The sequence below is a fragment of the Onychostoma macrolepis genome, chromosome 01 (genome assembly GCF_012432095.1).
Source record: "Onychostoma macrolepis isolate SWU-2019 chromosome 01, ASM1243209v1, whole genome shotgun sequence".
Taxonomy (NCBI): Eukaryota; Metazoa; Chordata; class Actinopteri; order Cypriniformes; family Cyprinidae; genus Onychostoma; species Onychostoma macrolepis.
The window spans coordinates 26,863,536-26,883,626 of NC_081155.1; the positions used below are offsets into that span (position 1 = coordinate 26,863,536).

A 20,091-nucleotide genomic window follows, 5' to 3' on the forward strand; every position below is an offset into this window, starting at 1 on the left:
ACATGAAATTATCCAGCCATGGCTTCCTGTTTCACAGAAATATAAATAGGAGAGAAAACAAAGCCCAAATTCCCTTAATCATCCATCACAATGAGAAAAACCAAAGAATATATTTCTGATGTGCAGCAAAAGATAATTGAGCTTCACAAATTAGTGAAGTGGATTTAAGAAGAGAGCTAGAGCAGTGAAAATTCCCATTTCCACCATCAGGGCAATAATTAAGAATTTCCAATCAACATAAAATGTTACGAAACTGGAAGAGGACGTGTGTCTATATCGTCCTAATGCATGGTGAGAAGGAGAGTTTGAGTGGCTGAAGACTCTCCAAGGACCACAGCTGGAGAATTGCAGAAAATAGTTGAGTCTCGGGTCAGAAAACCTTAAAAAAAAAAAATTGTCAAACAGCACCTACATCACCACATGTTGTTTGGGAGGGTTTCAAGAAAAATTCTGGTAGCTCATCCAAAAACAATCTCCAGCATATTCAGTTATCAGACACGACTGGAACTTCAAATGGGACTGGCTTCTATGGTCAGATGAAACTAAAAAATGAGCTTTTTAGCAGCAAACACTCAAGATGGGTTTGGTGAACACAGGCATAAAAAGTACCCCATGTGTACAATGAAATATACTGCTGTATTTTTGATGTTGTGGGCCTATATTTCTGCTGGAGGTCCTGGACATCTTGTTTAGACACATGGCATCATGGATTCTATCAAATACCAACAGATAAAAAAATCAGTAAGTGACTGACTGTTAGAAATCTTTTAATGGGCCATGTTTGGATCTTCCAACAGTACAATAATCCAAACACAAACCTCAAAAACAACACAACAATGGGTCACTGAGCACAAAACCAAGCTTCTGCTGGCCATTCCAGTCCTCTGACCTGAACCCTATAGAAAATGAGTGGTGAACTGAAGAGAAGAAGCACCAACATGGAGCTGTGAATCTAAAGGGTCTGGAGTGATTCTGGATGAAGGAAGGGTCTCTGATCTCTTGTCAGGTGTCTCTAACCTCATCAGACGTTATAGGAGAAAATTTAGAGCTGTTAAACTGGCAAATGAAGGTTTCAAAAAGTATTGAATAAAAGAGTGCCGTTAATTGTGGCCAATGTGTATTAGAGAAAACATTTATTTCATAATGATATTTCCCCCCATTTTTAAATTCTTATTATCCAATGAAAGGTTAGATTTTTGTGATTTTTTTAAATAAAAGATCAAAACGATTAACAATGCAGATTAATTTTCACAGCCTTCTTTGATCATATTTACCAAGGGTGCCGATATTTTTGGCCATGACTGTAGGTGAATTTCTGGCAACCACAACTGCACTTTTTTTTTTTATTTAAATGTACTGTAACAGGATCTTTGTTCCAAAAAAATATCTTCACACAAAGGACCAGTGTAAAGTGTACTGGGAAGTCAACACCAATTCTTAAATTTATGGAGGACAGCTAAAAATAATCTTGTGTTGTGCCTTAAAGGCTTTAGGAACAACAGCTCTACACATTAATATTACAGAATCTGATTCTCTTGGCACTAGTCAAACATCAAAACCTGACCATTAAAACACTGCAGCCAAGTAGGTCAGAGAGGGAGAGGGTAAGAAAAGAAAAATGAAAGAGTGTTTGGGATGTCAGAGGTGGATATTTTATGGTTTAGCACCATGTGGAATTGACTGGTTGACAGTCCAACATAGTAGATGGTGGATTTGCACCTTAAAGCTGCTTGTCCTCTGCCATAAAGCAGAAAAAAAGAAGATGATAGCTATAGTGTAGCTATAGTGCTGCACAAAATCTAGTTGGAAGGCATGACAGACGAAAGAGAGACGCACTCTTCTGAGTGTGATACACTGGCCAAAAAAAGAAAGAAAGAAAGAAAAATTCAAAAATCATGATAATTGTGTAGCAAAAATTTTATATTGTGACAGCCATAACTTAAAATATAGATCTGTAAGTGGGGCAGTTTTTAGTGAGCACTCAATTTGGTGAAATTAAGGATAAATCTTTTTCAACATTATATGAAACTAACGATTTTTCACTGGATAAAAACAAACAAACAAACAAACAAACAAAAAGAAGTGAGCAGTTTGACTCTTGTGGCACATTTAAATTAAAGTCTGAGTCAGGTCTAATTTTTTGTGACTCAAGTATGACAATCATAGTGTTCTGAGAGCAAGAAGCAACAAAAGTAGGCCAAACTGCATCATCAGTATGCCAATGTTTCCCAACCTTTTTTGTTTTATGTTTCTCCACTAACCTAACACTGATTTGATATATCAAGTTATTAGTCAACAAAATAAATAAATAAATAATTCTTATATGTGCTCATGCATAGTTCATGCACAGTTATAAGGTCTGAAGAGACTAATGTGAAATCGTACAAGAGTGCATCCAGTTAGCTGAGATTGTGGCAAACCCTTTACAGTGCTTTGTTCTGTCTTTTACTGTATATGATAATGACAAATTAAAACAATGCAAAATGCACCTACATTTTTTGCATTTTGTTACTTTCAGTCCAACAAACGACCAGTCATATATCTCATGATAGAAGTTTTTTAAAAACAGTGTTAAAATATTGTATTGTCTCATTCTCATGAACCCAGTATCGAGTATTGTCTCGTGAGCTAAGTGTATTGTCACACTCCTAGAGATTACAGTTAAAAAGTTATTAGTTATTAGACTGTCCTCTACCCATGTGCCAAATTTCATTACTTTCCCACAAGTGGTTCTATGGGATGCCATAGACTAAAGAGCAGCAGCGCCGAAGGAGAAGGAGAAGAAGAAGAAGAAAAAGAAGAAGAAAAAGAAAAAGAAGAAAGCTAGCAAATACAACAAATTATTTCTGTAAAAACACTAAGTGAACATTAGTCAAAAATGTCTTAACATTCATGTAACTGGTATATTAATTTACATTGGATTGAAAAACAAAGTGAGGAATTTGCATTCTCTTTTAAGAACACCACAGCACGTCGTTGCATTGTGTCAAAAAATATTCACATTTATCAATATTCATAAACAAAAAATAGATTAAACTTTTAATTAATGTTTTATTAAAGTTAGTAATAATATTAAAGTTAAAACTAATTACAAATTAAAAAGTTAACCCGTGATTCACACCATATAGTCCTATAAATAACAGAAAACCTCTCTCACCTGAACCTCTTCTTCTCGCACTGACTGGTCTCCTAACAATGGCTCTGCTGGGGGAGCGTTGATAGTGACAGACTTCTCCGAGCGACTGCTCTCCTTACTGCGGGATTTGTGGCGGTCCCGGCTACGCTCTCTGAGAAACATGGGCACAACAGTAAAGTTAGGTATAGGTCCTTCTGATAGAGAGAAAGAAGTATGTCAAGGAGATTAATTTGTCCTTTCAGGAGTAATTCATCCAAAATGACACTGGTTAGATCTGTCACGGAAGTGAATTCTGTTATATATAGTGGACAGAATTTGGTGTAGACAAATTAATGTGGCCAAGTGTAAAAAGAACATGCACACCCAATCAGACAGCTATCCCATCTACCAAAAAAACACATGAAGTGACCAAGTCTTCAGTAAATGCACTCTTTTTCATAATGCACTGCCAAAGTGGTCAGTCTTTTTTCTATCGGTCTGATAAATTCCTACTCCAACACTGAACTATCCATAAAATCATCCCTCCTCCCTCTAATTCACTAAGCATCACCACGTCTCAGCCCATTATGCAGTCATAAGCCAGACCACCCAGCCCCCAAACCTCATGTCTGCCCAGACTAAACCACTGCGCTCTGGAAAAACATTAATCTGAAACAACTTTTAGCTGTGCTGTCTTCATACCCCCAGTCACCATATGCCGAGAGCAGACACAGGCAGTCATGTTCTAATCTTCACGTTTTGCACGCACACTCCCACCTCAGCACACAAAAAAACTACACAAAATGTAATCGTGACAGAACATCGAAAGCTGCTATCACCCATCCTTTGGATAAGACACCAAAACAACGTCCTGACTCTCTGTGGTCACTAAAAATCCCATGTTTTTTCTTGACCGGAAGGAGGTGGAGGTACTGGTCTGCTTATCTCTAATGATTGGAAATGTAATCCTTTTACCATCTCTGGGTATCAACAGCTCCTTTGAATCACATTCAGTTACTATTACCCACCCTCATAAAATCCATTTTGTAGTTGTTTATTGACCCCAAGGAACACTAGCTAACTTTGTGGAAGAATTAGATGCGTTACGCTCACTCTCACCCTCCCAGCTATCTGCTATGGTTTCATCTTAAAAACATCAAAAACAGTAGTCTAAAAACATTCAGAATAAATGCACACATGCTATAGCTTAATCACAAATACATATACTATAATTAGATAGGGGGGCACTATGGAAGCCCGTTTCTGCCACTGAATAAAAAATAAAAAAGGTAATTGACTTTTTTTCTCCGAATTGTGTGATATAAACTCGCAATTGCGAGACAAAGTCGCAATTCTGAGAAATGACTGACTTTTTTTCTCCGAATTGTGAGTTTATATCTCGCAATTCTGACTTTATAACATGCAATTGCGAGTTATAAAGTCAGAATTGTGAGATATAAACTCGCAATTCTGAGAACATATCAATTCCCCTTTATATCTCGCAATTCTGAGAAAAAAGGTCAGAATTGTGAGTTTATATCTCGCAATTTTGTGAAAAAAAGGCCGAATTTTGAGATAAAAAGTCGCAATAACCTTTTTAAAAAAAATTTATTCAGTGGTGGAAACGGGCTTCCATAGGGCACCATTACAGTTGCTTAAAAAAAAAAAAAAAACATTTAATTCCCGCATTCCCAATTTCATTCATTCACACCTCATGTTTGTGGCTGAATGCAAATGATCATAATTGATGACTACTATGCCCGTGAAAAGTCATCAGCAGTCCAGCACAGAGAAAAGAAAAAGAAAAAAAGATGAAGCCCATGCATCACTTTAAGGTACATTCATAACCATGTGAAACTTTTTTGGTTGTTGACGTTAATAACCTGTTTTAATGTCGGTAATAATTTAACCACCAACAACGCATCTAATATTCTCTCTGACTTTCCATGTTCCCTCACGAAAATTAGCCATGGTTTTACTACAAATAAAACCAAAAATCACGGTTCTTGTAGCCATGAATGGTAACCACAAATTAACGATGGTTTTGTTACTTCAAATAATAGTTTACAAAGAAGCATTAAGACACAAAATAAGTATTATTTTGTGGTTGTAAAAACAGACCTAAGCCAACAACAGCCTTTAAAATTACTTAAAATGCATCATATAAAACAATGAGGCAATAATGATTGGTTAATTAATACCGTATTGTCCCGAATATAATACTTAAGAAACCCACCCTTAACCAATCTCTTTTAGAGATGTTCATTCATGTTTATTTCTTGCTTTAAGCAGGCTAAATATGAAAAGACGATCGGTTCACGTGCCACTTGAACTGAGGCAATAGTCAATTGGTTCAACTGATTCAAAGCTATGAAAAGGTTTATATCTGCCATTACTAATCTAAATATCCCAATGTATCTTCTGTTAAACAACAATCCACCTCAAAGCATCTGAAGATATGCAAAGCTTAGGTTCCTGCATCTTTCCACTGTACAGGGTCCTTGTGGTCCTGCCATATTGTGTGCTTATAAAAACATAAGTTAAGTCACCTTTATTTTTATAGTGTTTTATACAATACAGTTTGTGTCCACTACCTTCGCACCCAATGGCAGGAATTTTTGATCCTGCAAAAGAGTCTAGAGGCCTGGTTTCACAAATTTATAACTCTCTTTTAAAAACACAGTGCAAACAATTGTCAATTGAGGTAGTGTGGGAAAAGGATTTAGAACAAGCTGGACTGGCTTACGGTATGGTCAAGTATAAGTGAAACATCTCGAAATAGGAGTGCTCACACACACCAGATCGCAACTCCCAACACCAGGGGCGCAGAGGCGGGGTTTTCATGCCCCACTGCCACATCCACCGTCGTGTGCCATGTTGCCGGCTCATGCACCTGGTCAGACGGCATAGTGAGGCTCTGGCTCCAGGTCGGTCCTCAGCTCTGTCGCTCCTTTCAGCGATGGCTTGTTGGTCTACTACTTACTACTACTACTACTACTACTACTACTACTACTACTACTACTACTACTACTACTATGTAACATTGACGAGACCCAACAAACTCAAACTCAAACTAAAAAAAAAGAATATAGTTTGTCAAAGTGGCAAAACGTGTGCATCACAAAATGTATTCAGTTAAAATGTAAATTTCATATACTAACTGAAATAAATGTTCCACAAACTGTGTTGTACATCAGATCATGAAATCCCTTGATTCTAAACCATTTCAGGTCTAGCCTAATATAAACTATGGATAGTCAAATAAAGTACTGGATGTGAATATAGCAGCAACAGAAAATCCTGTTGTTTTGACTGTAAAGGGAAAAGCAAGGCTTGTGGTGTTGTGATCTTGTGCATATGAACACTCCACGCCTCTCTAAATACATAACTAGCACTTTCATCTAGTAACAGTGAGCGGTGACTTAACTGGGTATGCTATAACAACCCAGTTATATATGATGTAATGTTAAAAGGCACAAGGCACTTGAGGCAAAATCAAAGACAGACCAATTTCAGAGATGAAAATTATGAAAAAAAATGTATGGCAATTTTCCTACCTTACTAAAGATGAAATTCATTCTCAGATCCTTCTTGTGTTACATTAGCTATGTTTTAAAATTTATTTTGCCAGATGATATGTATTTTGTGTATGTCAAATGTAGTACAGCTTCACTATAATTCACACATGTAAAAATGCATTCAGCATTTGTCCATTGAGTGTTTTGGCTTCCCAAACATGATACTAAATGAAACAGGTATTTGGCATGCAGCTAAACAACTAAACAACTAAAACACATTAAAAAAAAAGTTAATTAAGTGAACTTAAGATATGCTGTGAGCAGATGAACGCTGCTGTGTTTTAGGTTAAAACGCATAAATACTTAGTACATATCAAACGATCTGTAATAACAAACAAAGCAATAGTGATCACGTAATGAAAACAGTTACTCACACCTGTGTGGTGCTACATCGTATCCAATATAGTCGTCACAGCATCGTCTTTTAGTGTCAATCTTTCTGAAAATCCTGTTTCTAATTGTTCTTTATTTATAAACAATTCCGCAGTAAAATTATTTGAAAAACAGGACCGAGTTTGTACTGACGCAGTCTGGAACTTCATTAAAATGAAGTTAATCAAATTAAGTTTATCATTTGGTTTCTGCGTGAGACCTGCGTTTGCCACTCTTGTCATGTACCTACTATGTTCACGAACCGGAGGGTGGGGCTAAACAGGCAGTGATGTAGAAGCAGGCATTGATCTTCTTCAGTGGAGGCAGTGTTTAGCCACACTATTATGTCATAAAGTGGCACATTCCACAAACTGTCATTTTAGCTGTTTTAGACAATACAGTTTGTGTCCACTACCTTCGCACCCAATGGCAGGAATTTTTGATCCTGCAAAAGAGTCTAGAGGCCTGGTTTCACAAATTTATAACTCTCTTTTAAAAACACAGTGCAAACAATTGTCAATTGAGGTAGTGTGGGAAAAGGATTTAGAACAAGCTGGACTGGCTTACGGTATGGTCAAGTATAAGTGAAACATCTCGAAATAGGAGTGCTCACACACACCAGATCGCAACTCCCAACACCAGGGGCGCAGAGGCGGGGTTTTCATGCCCCACTGCCACATCCACCGTCGTGTGCCATGTTGCTGGCTCATGCACCTGGTCAGACGGCATAGTGAGGCTCTGGCTCCAGGTCGGTCCTCAGCTCTGTCGCTCCTTTCAGCGATGGCTTGTTGGTCTACTACTTACTACTACTACTGCTACTACTACTACTACTACTACTACTACTACTACTACTACTATGTAACATTGACGAGACCCAACAAACTCAAACTCAAACTAAAAAAAAAGAATATAGTTTGTCAAAGTGGCAAAACGTGTGCATCACAAAATGTATTCAGTTAAAATGTAAATTTCATATACTAACTGAAATAAATGTTCCACAAACTGTGTTGTACATCAGATCATGAAATCCCCTTGATTCTAAACCATTTCAGGTCTAGCCTAATATAAACTATGGATAGTCAAATAAAGTACTGGATGTGAATATAGCAGCAACAGAAAATCCTGTTGTTTTGACTGTAAAGGGAAAAGCAAGGCTTGTGGTGTTGTGATCTTGTGCATATGAACACTCCACGCCTCTCTAAATACATAACTAGCACTTTCATCTAGTAACAGTGAGCGGTGACTTAACTGGGTATGCTATAACAACCCAGTTATATATGATGTAATGTTAAAAGGCACAAGGCACTTGAGGCAAAATCAAAGACAGACCAATTTCAGAGATGAAAATTATGAAAAAAAATGTATGGCAATTTTCCTACCTTACTAAAGATGAAATTCATTCTCAGATCCTTCTTGTGTTACATTAGCTATGTTTTAAAATTTATTTTGCCAGATGATATGTATTTTGTGTATGTCAAATGTAGTACAGCTTCACTATAATTCACACATGTAAAAATGCATTCAGCATTTGTCCATTGAGTGTTTTGGCTTCCCAAACATGATACTAAATGAAACAGGTATTTGGCATGCAGCTAAACAACTAAACAACTAAAACACATTAAAAAAAAAGTTAATTAAGTGAACTTAAGATATGCTGTGAGCAGATGAACGCTGCTGTGTTTTAGGTTAAAACGCATAAATACTTAGTACATATCAAACGATCTGTAATAACAAACAAAGCAATAGTGATCACGTAATGAAAACAGTTACTCACACCTGTGTGGTGCTACATCGTATCCAATATAGTCGTCACAGCATCGTCTTTTAGTGTCAATCTTTCTGAAAATCCTGTTTCTAATTGTTCTTTATTTATAAACAATTCCGCAGTAAAATTATTTGAAAAACAGGACCGAGTTTGTACTGACGCAGTCTGGAACTTCATTAAAATGAAGTTAATCAAATTAAGTTTATCATTTGGTTTCTGCGTAGACCTGCGTTTGCCACTCTTGTCATGTACCTACTATGTTCACGAACCGGAGGGTGGGGCTAAACAGGCAGTGATGTAGAAGCAGGCATTGATCTTCTTCAGTGGAGGCAGTGTTTAGCCACACTATTATGTCATAAAGTGGCACATTCCACAAACTGTCATTTTAGCTGTTTTTAGACAAACAAGAACATTTTGAGTTCAGAATGCTTTTATAGCACAATGACTTATATGTGACCCTGGACCACAAAACCAGTCTTAAGTCACTGGGGTATATTTGTAGTAATAGCCAAAAATACATTGTATGAGTCAAAATTATAAATTTTTCTTTTATGCCAAAAATCATTAGGACATTAAGTAAAGATCATGTTCCATGAAGATATTTTGAACATTTCTTACCGTAAATGTATCAAAACTTAATTTTTGATTAGTAATATGCATTGCTAAGAACTTCATTTGGACAACTTTAAAGGTGATTTTCTCAATATTTAGATTTTTTTGCACCCTCAGATTCCAGATTTTCAAATAGTTGTATCTCAGACAAATATTGTCAGATCCTAACAAACCATACATCAATGGAAAGATTATTTAGTCAGCTTTCAGATGATGTATAAATCTCAATTTCGAAAAATTGATACTTAAGACTGGTTTTGTCGTCCAGGGTCACATATCAAAAGATCAAGGGAGTTTTGATTTCATTTCAAGAAATCATTTCATTGATTTCAGTTTATGACTCCTTCATTCCTTTAAATGGTTATCAAGCTGTTCATTTTTGGCTGAACATAGTGTGATGCTACAACAGACTATGGAAAACAACTGTTGTCATATCCAAGTCAGTGTAAAATACTGTACAGGTTTATTCTAAATAGCAATTCTCTCACTGAAAGCAGGCTTAATCTTGTCAAAACCAGCACAGCATGTTAAACGCCTCCCATTCTCATCAGCTTCCATATGTCCTGCCCATTTCCTGCTCTGCTTATTTAAGACGGGAACAAGAAGCTAAACTAAAGTTGACAAACAGTTATCATCTTATTGTTTGCAAGAACTGGCTTACCAGGTGATAACACAGCTATTATTGGTGACAAAAGAGAATAACAAACACATAACAGGAAAGTGTGGAAACTCAAACATAAATGTGGCAAACTACAAACTAATGACAGAGTTCACTCTTGCAACTTTTGTCTGCCTTTGGAAGTCTTTGGAAATCAGTCCTAATCCAAATTAACATGGGGAAACTCTTACTGGGACCATACAAATCACAGTGTACTGCAGATTAGGGCTTGAATTTTTAATTTCATTCAGTTCCCCATATCATTATCAGTGTGCTGTACCATATAATTAGAATTAGCTGAATCAAAAAGCTCAATTTTCTACATGAGTAATGCCGAGTTCACACTGCACAATTTTCAAAGTCATTGGATCACCGTTGTTTTCACACTGCACGACTATCTGGGGTAGCAGTCAGTCGCTGCGGTGTTCACACTGCACGATAGATCGGCGACAGGAGGTTACACACTGCATGACTTTACAACAGGAAGAATCGCCGACAACTCTGTCAGATGTCCGCAAACTACAGCCAAACACACACGAGAAGTGATAAGGAAATAACGCAAGATCAAGCTGATATTATGGTCTATAAGTTCTCCCCGAACACACAATAATTAACAAAGATGCCTTGTTAACAAACATACTTCTGCTGGGAAATTTTTTATGTACACAAATCTAAGTAGCCTACTTGAAAGTGAAACCAACGTATTGTGCATTTTATAATGAGTTCATTTCTCATAGCCTATAAAAGCCCTCAAAGTGATGAAAAAGAAAAATGCAATAAATATGTTGTCCGTTATAGAAGAATAGCCTATTACTTACAGGAAAACCCTATCCCCTTCTTCATCTTCATGTAGCCTACCTGTTCTGTATATTCTAATGCAAAAATGTAGGCACGTTGTTTGTAAATGGCTAAACGCTTTGTAAAAAAAATGTATAAATAAAAATAAAAAGTCCTCCCCGAATTTCCCGCTGCCATCTTGCTCTCTCATTGGCTGTAGGTCATCACCGATGTATTTTTCAGTCAGAACTCATTCACACAGCATGATTTTGAATCGCCAGAAGCTCCAGATATTTAGCATGCCAAATATTTCATTCCCTCAGATCGCGTCTTTGATAATTCACACTGCGCAATTGTCACTCGCGTGAACGAGCACCGATTTGCCTCCGATTTCAGGCATTTGTCGGCGATTTATCAAAACCTGTCGGCGAGTGAAAAATCGGGCTAAAATTGTGCAGTGTGAACTTGGCATTAGTCTTAATGTAAGATCTAGAGCTTTCTAGATCTCAAGGAATATTGGAATCCAGGCTGGAACAAAATGAGCCCAACCCAACCATCCAGCCATTGTTTTGCTGACAGATCATAGTTAACATACTTAAAAAAAAATTTCAGAACTTTTTAAAATATGATATTAAATCAACTGTAACATGCTGTGAGGTCTGATTTCTGGAAAACTGCCATATAAGCAATAAATGAGTAAAATCTAACCATCTAAAAAATCCAAAGGCAAATTATCTATAATAATTACAACTGGTTGGTAATAATTGAATGTGATGCTGCTCAGTCGAAACATTCATGCAACAATATGTGGAGCCAGTCAATAATTCTTACTGTGTTGCACTGCACATGTGCAGTGTTTGTAACTGAGCGTGTGTGTGTGTGGAATCTGACAGCATGCATTACTGGGTTTGACAGTAAATTATGGTTTCTCCAGATGCTGGTGACCGTAAATCAAAGCTTGGCAGGGTGACGAAGGTGAAACCAGGATAACCAGTTTCATGTTTCACATGCAATGCACTTCTACTCTCACCTAACCTAGTATGGCCAATAGATTATCAGTGCACTTCATGATTTGCAGCATGCACTTTCTCTCTGTTTATAGCCAAGCACACTGAACTACAACTTAAAGTGCATTTAACCAGTGTACCATTGTTTGTGTGCACTGAAAAAAAAAATCTAGCTTAAATATATCAAATAAATCATATTTTTATGTCATTTAGCATAAGCAACATTTAAACAGCTGGATCAAACCACAGTTTGGTAGTGAAGAACTGTCAGACTACTAAGCTTGCTTGTTTTGATAACTGATGCTTAGCAATGAGGAATTCATTTGCGACAATCATTTCCTATGTGATTATCACAGATACCTTTGTCTTTGAGCAATATTTCCCCAAGTTAAATTAAAATGTTCTAAGATGCAATTTATGGCTCATTTCCAATGAGCAGTATGGGTCAGTACAGTGTGGTACGATTCGGGACAGTACACCCTGATCCGTTTCCACTGCCAACAGTACCCTTACTTGATCGATGCCATTCTCACGGGAAGAAGAAAGCGCAACATTGTCTGTGTGTATGTGCATGAAAATATAAAATACACTTTTTTTTGTATTTTATAAAAATGATAAAATACACTATTTTTTGTAAACAAGCCCAACACGCATGAGCAGCATGGCGGAACAGAGTGAAGAAGATGCTTCATTCCCCTTAGGCCTGGGCAATATGGCTAAAATAAATCATCACGATAAAATTTTTCATATCACTGAATATTGATAATTATCACAATAAATTTCAAATCTTTATTTCTTTCAAGTTTAAAGGCAGATTTTTGCTCCTAAGTGAAAGTTGTAGAAATTGTGATTTTAGACTACTCTTTATGGCCAGAGCATGACAAACACTTCATGTTTTTGAATTCTTGACACTTTACCAGCCATTTTTCCTTAACAAAATATCTAAATATCTTAAATCTTTTAATAGAAAAATGTATTTCTTAGTTTCTGCATGTTCTAATGAGTGATATCGTTTCAAGTCATGAAACAGGTTTGTGTTGCCTGACTTTGACACATATCTTCAGCAGTTTGCAGTGCATGCTGCAATATTACTATTAAATTTTTTGTCTCTTAGAAAGGCACATTTGAGAGTAGCATGAGTTGACAGTAGTAGTAGCTTGAGTCTAAATATATTTGTCTAAATACATTTAGTATAAATGCACAAACGCTATAGCTGAATCACAAAAAAATACTGTAATATATTCCATTACTCTTTTAATACATTTCTATATTAATAATAAAATAAAATTCAAAATGAAAATTTAAATAAAATGTTGCCATTGCCAATAATACAAAGTAATACAGCAACAGAACAAAGAGTTTTTCAGTTTCTAATTATCGAGAACGCATTTAAATTATCCAACCAAGAGCAGTGAGTGTTTTTTTCTGTTTTTGATTGTTAATATTGCTTGATTATCATTATTATTAAAAGACATAACAGACAATGGCAGGATTATTAGGCCACATTTACATGGAAAGGCCTGAAGCACAGGCACAGACCTGACTTGTCAAAAATTTGACATGCATTTTTGTCCCATCTGTTTACATTCATACAAATAACCAACTTTATTTGCATTAGGCTAATACATGGCAAGGTGGGCATTTTGACCAAGTAGCTGATCTGTCAGACATATGCATTCATACACAGCCATATACCGCAAAATGCAGGTGTTCTTCATAGCATATCAGCATTTGAAAACAGTCATCTGTCAGTCAGACAGTACACGGGTACCACACTGAGTCATTACTTGGCAAAACTAGTACTGCAGAAAAGCTATTATCATTACATATTTCTAATTTTAGCATGGATTGACATTGTGTAAGTACTTCACTACTTGTATAAGTAAATCACTAGTGTTTCCCTATAACTTTGCAAATTACGCTTTCAAGATCATCTCAATTATTGTTGTATTGCTGTTTCCCAAACCAACATAAAGATCGCTGTCAGGTTTAAAGGTGCTGAACTAAGGTTGAAACTTTCATCCAGTGTGAAAATGCTGCCAAACATGTGCAATCTGGACATCTTATGTTAGAAATATTTCAACTTCATTTGTGTCAATATTTATGGTCAACTAAACTTCAAAATGCAAGCTTACTGAACTTAGATCTACAGTATATGTAAATCCATTATTATTTTTGAGTTAAATGCATTGCATTATTGTAATACAAACCAATTGTAAGGAAAAAATAGCAGGATAGAATTGAAGTTGATTAAACTCAAAAGGATTCGCGAAGGTTACCTTCATTTTCTCCAAGTTTATCTTTCAGTGCAGTGACACCAATGAAGAATGATTGCGAGATAGAAACAGAGAAATGAGAGAGTGCAGCTGCAGGGACACATTGGACTACATGCCATGTCTAAAGGAAATTGGGTATAGAAGACCCTGAGTGAACCTTAGAATAAGTAACCAGATGTTGGGCTGATAAATCAATTTGATAAATAAGAAATTTAACCGAGAAAGGGAAAATGAAAGGGAGGGCAAAAAGAAAAAAGTGACAATGATCTCATAATAAATGACAGGCAGACAGAGGGGAGACAGTATCCAGTGACCTGCTGCATATCACACTGCAGTGTCTTTAAAACTTGCCACTCAACAACTGACAGGCAAAAAGGAAGCAGAAAGAGAAACAGACCCTCATCGAAACTCTTACCCGTGTCTGTGAGATCCCCTCGACCGGCCGGAGTAGTAGGAGTAGCCAGAGTAGGTGGACTCTGTATCCATGGTGACGCTGTTTTGCCCCAGCAAACGGCTGAGGGCTTTTTTGATGCTGACAGGATGAAGGGCAGGCAGATGTTTTTAGAGAGTCTTGTCTGAAGGAGCTTACTCAGCAGATGAACAATGAGAGTAATCTGTCAGCTCTCAATCCTGGATGTGTGCCTGGGGGCTCTACACCAGCAGGGTTCATTCTGAAAAGACAGAGTTTGATTTTTAGTTGTGGGATTAATAAAGTCAAAAGAGCCTTCCCTCAAGAGCAAGAGATCTCTTTTTTCCCCCAGATTCCTATCTGTTTCCCTGTTTCTGGTGTCTAAATGCGTGTCTCTGTTCTGTGTGTCTCTGTTCACAATTGAACCACATTAAATACAGGTGTAAACGGGCTCCAAATGGGCGTTTTGTGATCTGATTTATCAAACCAAACTACATAAAGCTACTCAGGCAGTATTTGCAATTGGCAATAACATGTGACCAGGATTCGAACTCAGGATGTCCATAGTGCTATGGTGCTGTATGTTGGCACACTGCCCACAAGGCTATCGCTGCCAATCTACTCCTTTCTTTATATTCCTAAAACTCATAAATAGTGCCTAAAAATTAGTCATTTGCATTTTTACTACATTGTAACATCACATTGAAACAGGCACTGGCCACAACTGGTGACAGCCTCTGCCCTATCAGCATAATATCCTCCTCCCCTGAGTGAGCTGGGGAGGATCCAACTACACACCCAAAAGACATAAGCGTCGCACTTTATATTTTGTCAATGTTTTCAAATCACCTACCTAAATTTGTTTGTTAGCAAGTTTCATGCAGCTAAAGAAACCATTGTCTCTTATTGCATTCACATAAATTAGAACTGTCATCATTTTTATTTTTAACCTGAAAATGCTTACTGTTGGTATAATTCATAACCGCAAATTATTATGTACAGTACAGTTTGATGATTGTCTTTTTTCGAACGGTATATGCTTTCCAAAAATATTAGAGACTTGTACCCCCCAAAATCTCATGTCTCGATATATTTCAGTATTTGTGTACTGGTTTTTGTGGTTTACGGAGACAAAATTTGTATAATAACATGGGTATGACAGAGGTATTACAATTTGAAGGTGGTTTATGAGGACAATGCCTATGTCCCCGTAAAACAAAAGGCTTAAAAAACATACTAAATGGTGTTTTGGTAAATCTAAAAATGCAGACAGTCTCCTGTAAGGGGTAGGTTTAGGTGTAGGGTTGGTGTAGGGCAATAGCACATACAGTTTGTACAGTATAAAAACCATTACGCCTATGGAGAGTCCCCGTAAACCACTAAAAAAACATGTGTGTGTGTGTGTGTTGTTCATCCATCATTGCAAAGTGGCTGAAAAATTCATCCTGTTTCTCTGACTCTGATTCATACATATAGAGCTTAAAACCGGTATTTACAGCGTCAAGTCATATCGGTTCTTCTGTAGTATCCAAAGCACGAGCTGTAAAGGCACGGCCCTCTTCTGGAAAAGGGGCTCAGAGCAGCAGCTTATTTGCACACACAAAAACTGCATGCTTTTGTTTCCACACAAGAAAGCCATTTACAGTTATAATAAATGATCTGTGGAGCATTTTGAGCTAAAACTTCACAGACACATTCTGGGGACACCTGAGACTTATATGAAATCTTGCATAAAGTGGCATAATAGGCCCCCTTTAACAATCAATATAGCTTTCTACAGTGCACAACATTTATCTTGTTTGCATCCTGAACAACAACAGTCTGCCTACTCACCTCTCAATCAACTACTTTAGACTGCTACAGAGGTTTTAAATAGACATGCCAGATACATCAGCAGCCAGTATATCATTGCAGATGAATGGAAGAGTTATTATCAAAACTTATTAGCAAAAGTGGCATTAAAGGCCTGATAATTTGCTAAGAAGGATACAGTGTATATAATATTATTTTGCTGTTGTTTGTTAGGAAATAATAAAAAAAAAAACATTAGACCCAATAGGCAATTTTTCCAATACAGTTCTGTGGCCTAAAGTGACAAAAATATATTTCCATAATCTATGCATGGTGTGTTTTCTCATTATGGCCATATTTATGGCCAATTTTTCAAAGATGATCTCTGAGGTAAAACGGAGAAGGAGAGGAACTCCAGACATACTTATTTCGGAATCACATCATTGTGAGACTCTTCTTCAGACAGACATGTTTTTTTTGTTTGTTTTTTTCAATACAATCTCTAAAGCTGGGTGGATGAAAAACTAAAGTGCACAATGACATGTTTAAGACTGAAAGTAACAAGCTGAGCCTTGTCTAAACACATAGGTGTGTGAGCGAATTTGTGGATTTGTTGGGTGTAGCTACATGAATTAAAAGAGAAGCGTTTGCTCCCTTGCAGTACTAAGAACCAGCATCTGGTGGTTTTATGTTATTTGCATGAAGTAGAGCTTTGTTTAACTATGTTGAATTGTCAATGATGGCTGTTGCTCCTATTGTAGGAAATCAGTAACTCTTAATTGAAATTAATGTTATGAGGTCAATTCGTTTGTTGCTGTCTGGGTGAATGCCATCCCAACACTTGCCTTCTTGTAGCTCAAACAGTATCATGGCACAAGCAATGCCAACGTCATGGGTTTGATTTCCAGGGAAAGCAAGAATAGGAAAAATATGTACCTTGAATGCAAAGTAGGTCACTTTGGATAAAAGCGTCTGCCAAATGCATAAATGTAAATTGTCAGAACCAAGCAACATTATGCAAACATGCTCTTTGAGAAGTTGCATATCCATTAATTATCAATTATTATATTTCTCTTTTCTTACCACATTCAATTTTCACACATTTTGTGCATGTTGGGCAAGGCAATATAAGGCAGGCTCCTTTGAGAATATAACTGTTTTCATCAGGAGCAGAACACTGGGAAATGGTGCACATCCCAAATGCCTTTGTTGGGAAAATTTTACAATGCTTTCTTTAACGCAGTGTTGCACTTGCAGGAAGCCTTGAAATCATGGATTCTGGTCAAAGAACTAATAGTACAGTAATCGTAACCTGTCTGGTTATGCTGGCATTCAGAGTGGGGGGTGGTTTGAATTGGAAGCAAAAAAATAGGTCTGGGCTTCAAAATGAACATTTTTACCCCAAATCCCCAAAACACTTACTAATGCCATACACAGACCTTCAGATCTACAGCTGACAGAATTAACTGAGCTTTTTCTCTGTATCTGATATAATCCATACCATGTGCTTACATGATCTCCTCCCATGCCTTACTACTCATACATTACAGTACATCTGTCACTGTTGTCACATTCTCTCATTAGACCATCTCACAATGGCAGCATTTCACGTGGTTGTTTGTACTGTGTATAACCATATGGTGGTAAACATATTCCAACAAAAGGCTTGAGGGAAGACATTATTTACATTTGAAGAGCCAATTAATTGTTATTCAGACTCAAGTTGAGAGTCATGCTGCAGTGTAGATGCATCGTAATGCCATTTGTGGATTGAAGAAATGTTTTGTGAATTATTATTTACAGGCTCGTAGAAAGACAAAATTATTAGTTTGATTTGTTCACTTATTTGGATTAATTTACAAAATAACACTGTGAAAGAGGCTTTCTACAACCTACTCAAAGAGGAATTTGCTAGCGTCCCTTGTCACGATGTCCTCCTACTGATCGGTGACTATAACACCCAGCTGAATGGCAATCGCACCGAAATGACAATGCCGATCTACTATGTTTGTTCTGCACTGCGAATAGTGTGCGTATTGTAAATACATACTTTCAACTTAAGCAGCGACACAAGATGACGTGGCGAATCTGGCGATTGCCTGGTGGACTGTATGAGAATGAAATTGACAATATCTGTATCGATAAACGCTGACTGTTATCCTTTCTCGATGTTAGAAGCCAAAGCGGTGCTGATGTGGGATCAGATCATCATTTGCTTGTCGCTAAATGCAGACTCTGACGCTTGCTAAGTTTAAGGATCGCCCACTGCTTGAAAAAGATCAAACTCAAACTTCAGAACCAAATCAAAATATTGGCAGGAATGGAAGATCATGAGACAATGATTGAGGAAGTATGGTTGCGGTAAGTACCGATCAGAGATAAAGATGGTCATTCACTGCTGACATCCAAAGCATAAGAGAGACGTTGGGTGGAACACTTTGAAAAACTCCTCAACCAGCCTGCAACGGTGTCAGAGTTTGCGATGAGTTATTCTTGCCCGCGGTTCATCTACCTGTGGAAGACAGACCAATCTCAACGGGGAGACGGAAGCAGCAGTTATGGCCCTCCGAAGTGGCGTGTACCCGGCATTGATGAGATGTCAGCAGAAATGCTCAAGTGCAATGGCCAAGCCTTTATTAACAAGATGACTGCCTTGATGAACCGATACTGGAATAAGTCGAATAAATCAAAATTACACCAGACTGATTAGCTGACTAGCACCTTCCCACTACAAAGTTTTACATCAAATCCATCATGATGCTTAACTTGAGCTATGCTAGTCAGACTTACACACTCATGCTTTCTCTGTATGCAGTCCATTCATGTCCCTCTCTCCATTCCATCGCTTTAAGGGATTATGCAAATTCTGTATTCATTAACATCAAGCTGGCCCAGAGAGATTAAAAAGCGCCTTCTATCATGAATAATTCAATCCCAAAATTTAAACTCAGAGACTCTGACTCAATCATGTTTTATGGGCATGGTAAAGGGATGTAGTAATGAGAGAGCAATCTGTGCCTGGCATCACAAATTTAGCACAGCTTTCTCTCTCATTGCAGCAGCTATTATAATTACAGAAACCAGAGTCTCCTACCAGTTAACACTTGCGAGAGCTTTATGAATGAGAAGCAAGGCTGAGGACAGTGAAAACAATCTAAAAACGTCTCGGTTACATATGTAACCCTCGTTCCCTGAAGGAGGGAATGGGGACGTCACGTCGGTGAACATCGGATTGGAATCTCGCCTGAGAGCCCTATCATCTTTGAGTGTAAACTAAACGAGCCAATGCACAATGATAATTGCATCCAGCTGCTGCTTGTCACGGCACAAGCATAAGTAGGCAGCAGGTGTAACACATATTCAGGTTTTCACTGAGGAGCCAAGCCAGTGACCCGGAGCCCCGTGGTGGTACAGCAACTGTGGCAACGGGACGTGACGTCTCTGTTCCCTCCTTCAGGGAATGAGGGTTACATACGTAACCGAGATGTTCCCTTTCAGTCGGTCACTCCGAGTTACGTCGGTGTCCGATGAATTGGGATCCCTAAAAAAGCACCACTATTGCTGCGCCTTCCAGTGCCCCTAGTAAGCCACCTGGTCCCCCCGCAGCAACTGGGGCGGAAGATAGGACAGGGCTTACGTGGAGAGAGTCTATTACTGTTGTTCCACTAGACCCATACAGTAAGACTTATTGGATAACACTGGGAAAGCGTACCCTTTCCAGGGATGCTGCG

The 20,091-nt window shown here is 37.7% G+C and overlaps 1 protein-coding gene across 2 annotated transcripts in view; it reads right to left on the reverse strand.

The window, feature by feature from the left end:
- The window catches only part of LOC131550413 (vang-like protein 1), a 68,972-nt gene that overhangs the window by 35,817 nt on the left and 13,064 nt on the right, over positions 1-20,091 (reverse strand). For both annotated transcript variants that reach the window (XM_058792600.1, XM_058792598.1), the window contains exons 2-3: positions 14,576-14,831; positions 3,158-3,287 (exon numbers count right to left, since the gene is read on the reverse strand). In XM_058792600.1, coding sequence (XP_058648583.1) covers positions 3,158-3,287; positions 14,576-14,646 — 201 coding nt within the window. In that variant the 5' untranslated portion in view covers positions 14,647-14,831. The remainder of the gene's footprint in view (positions 1-3,157; positions 3,288-14,575; positions 14,832-20,091) is intronic.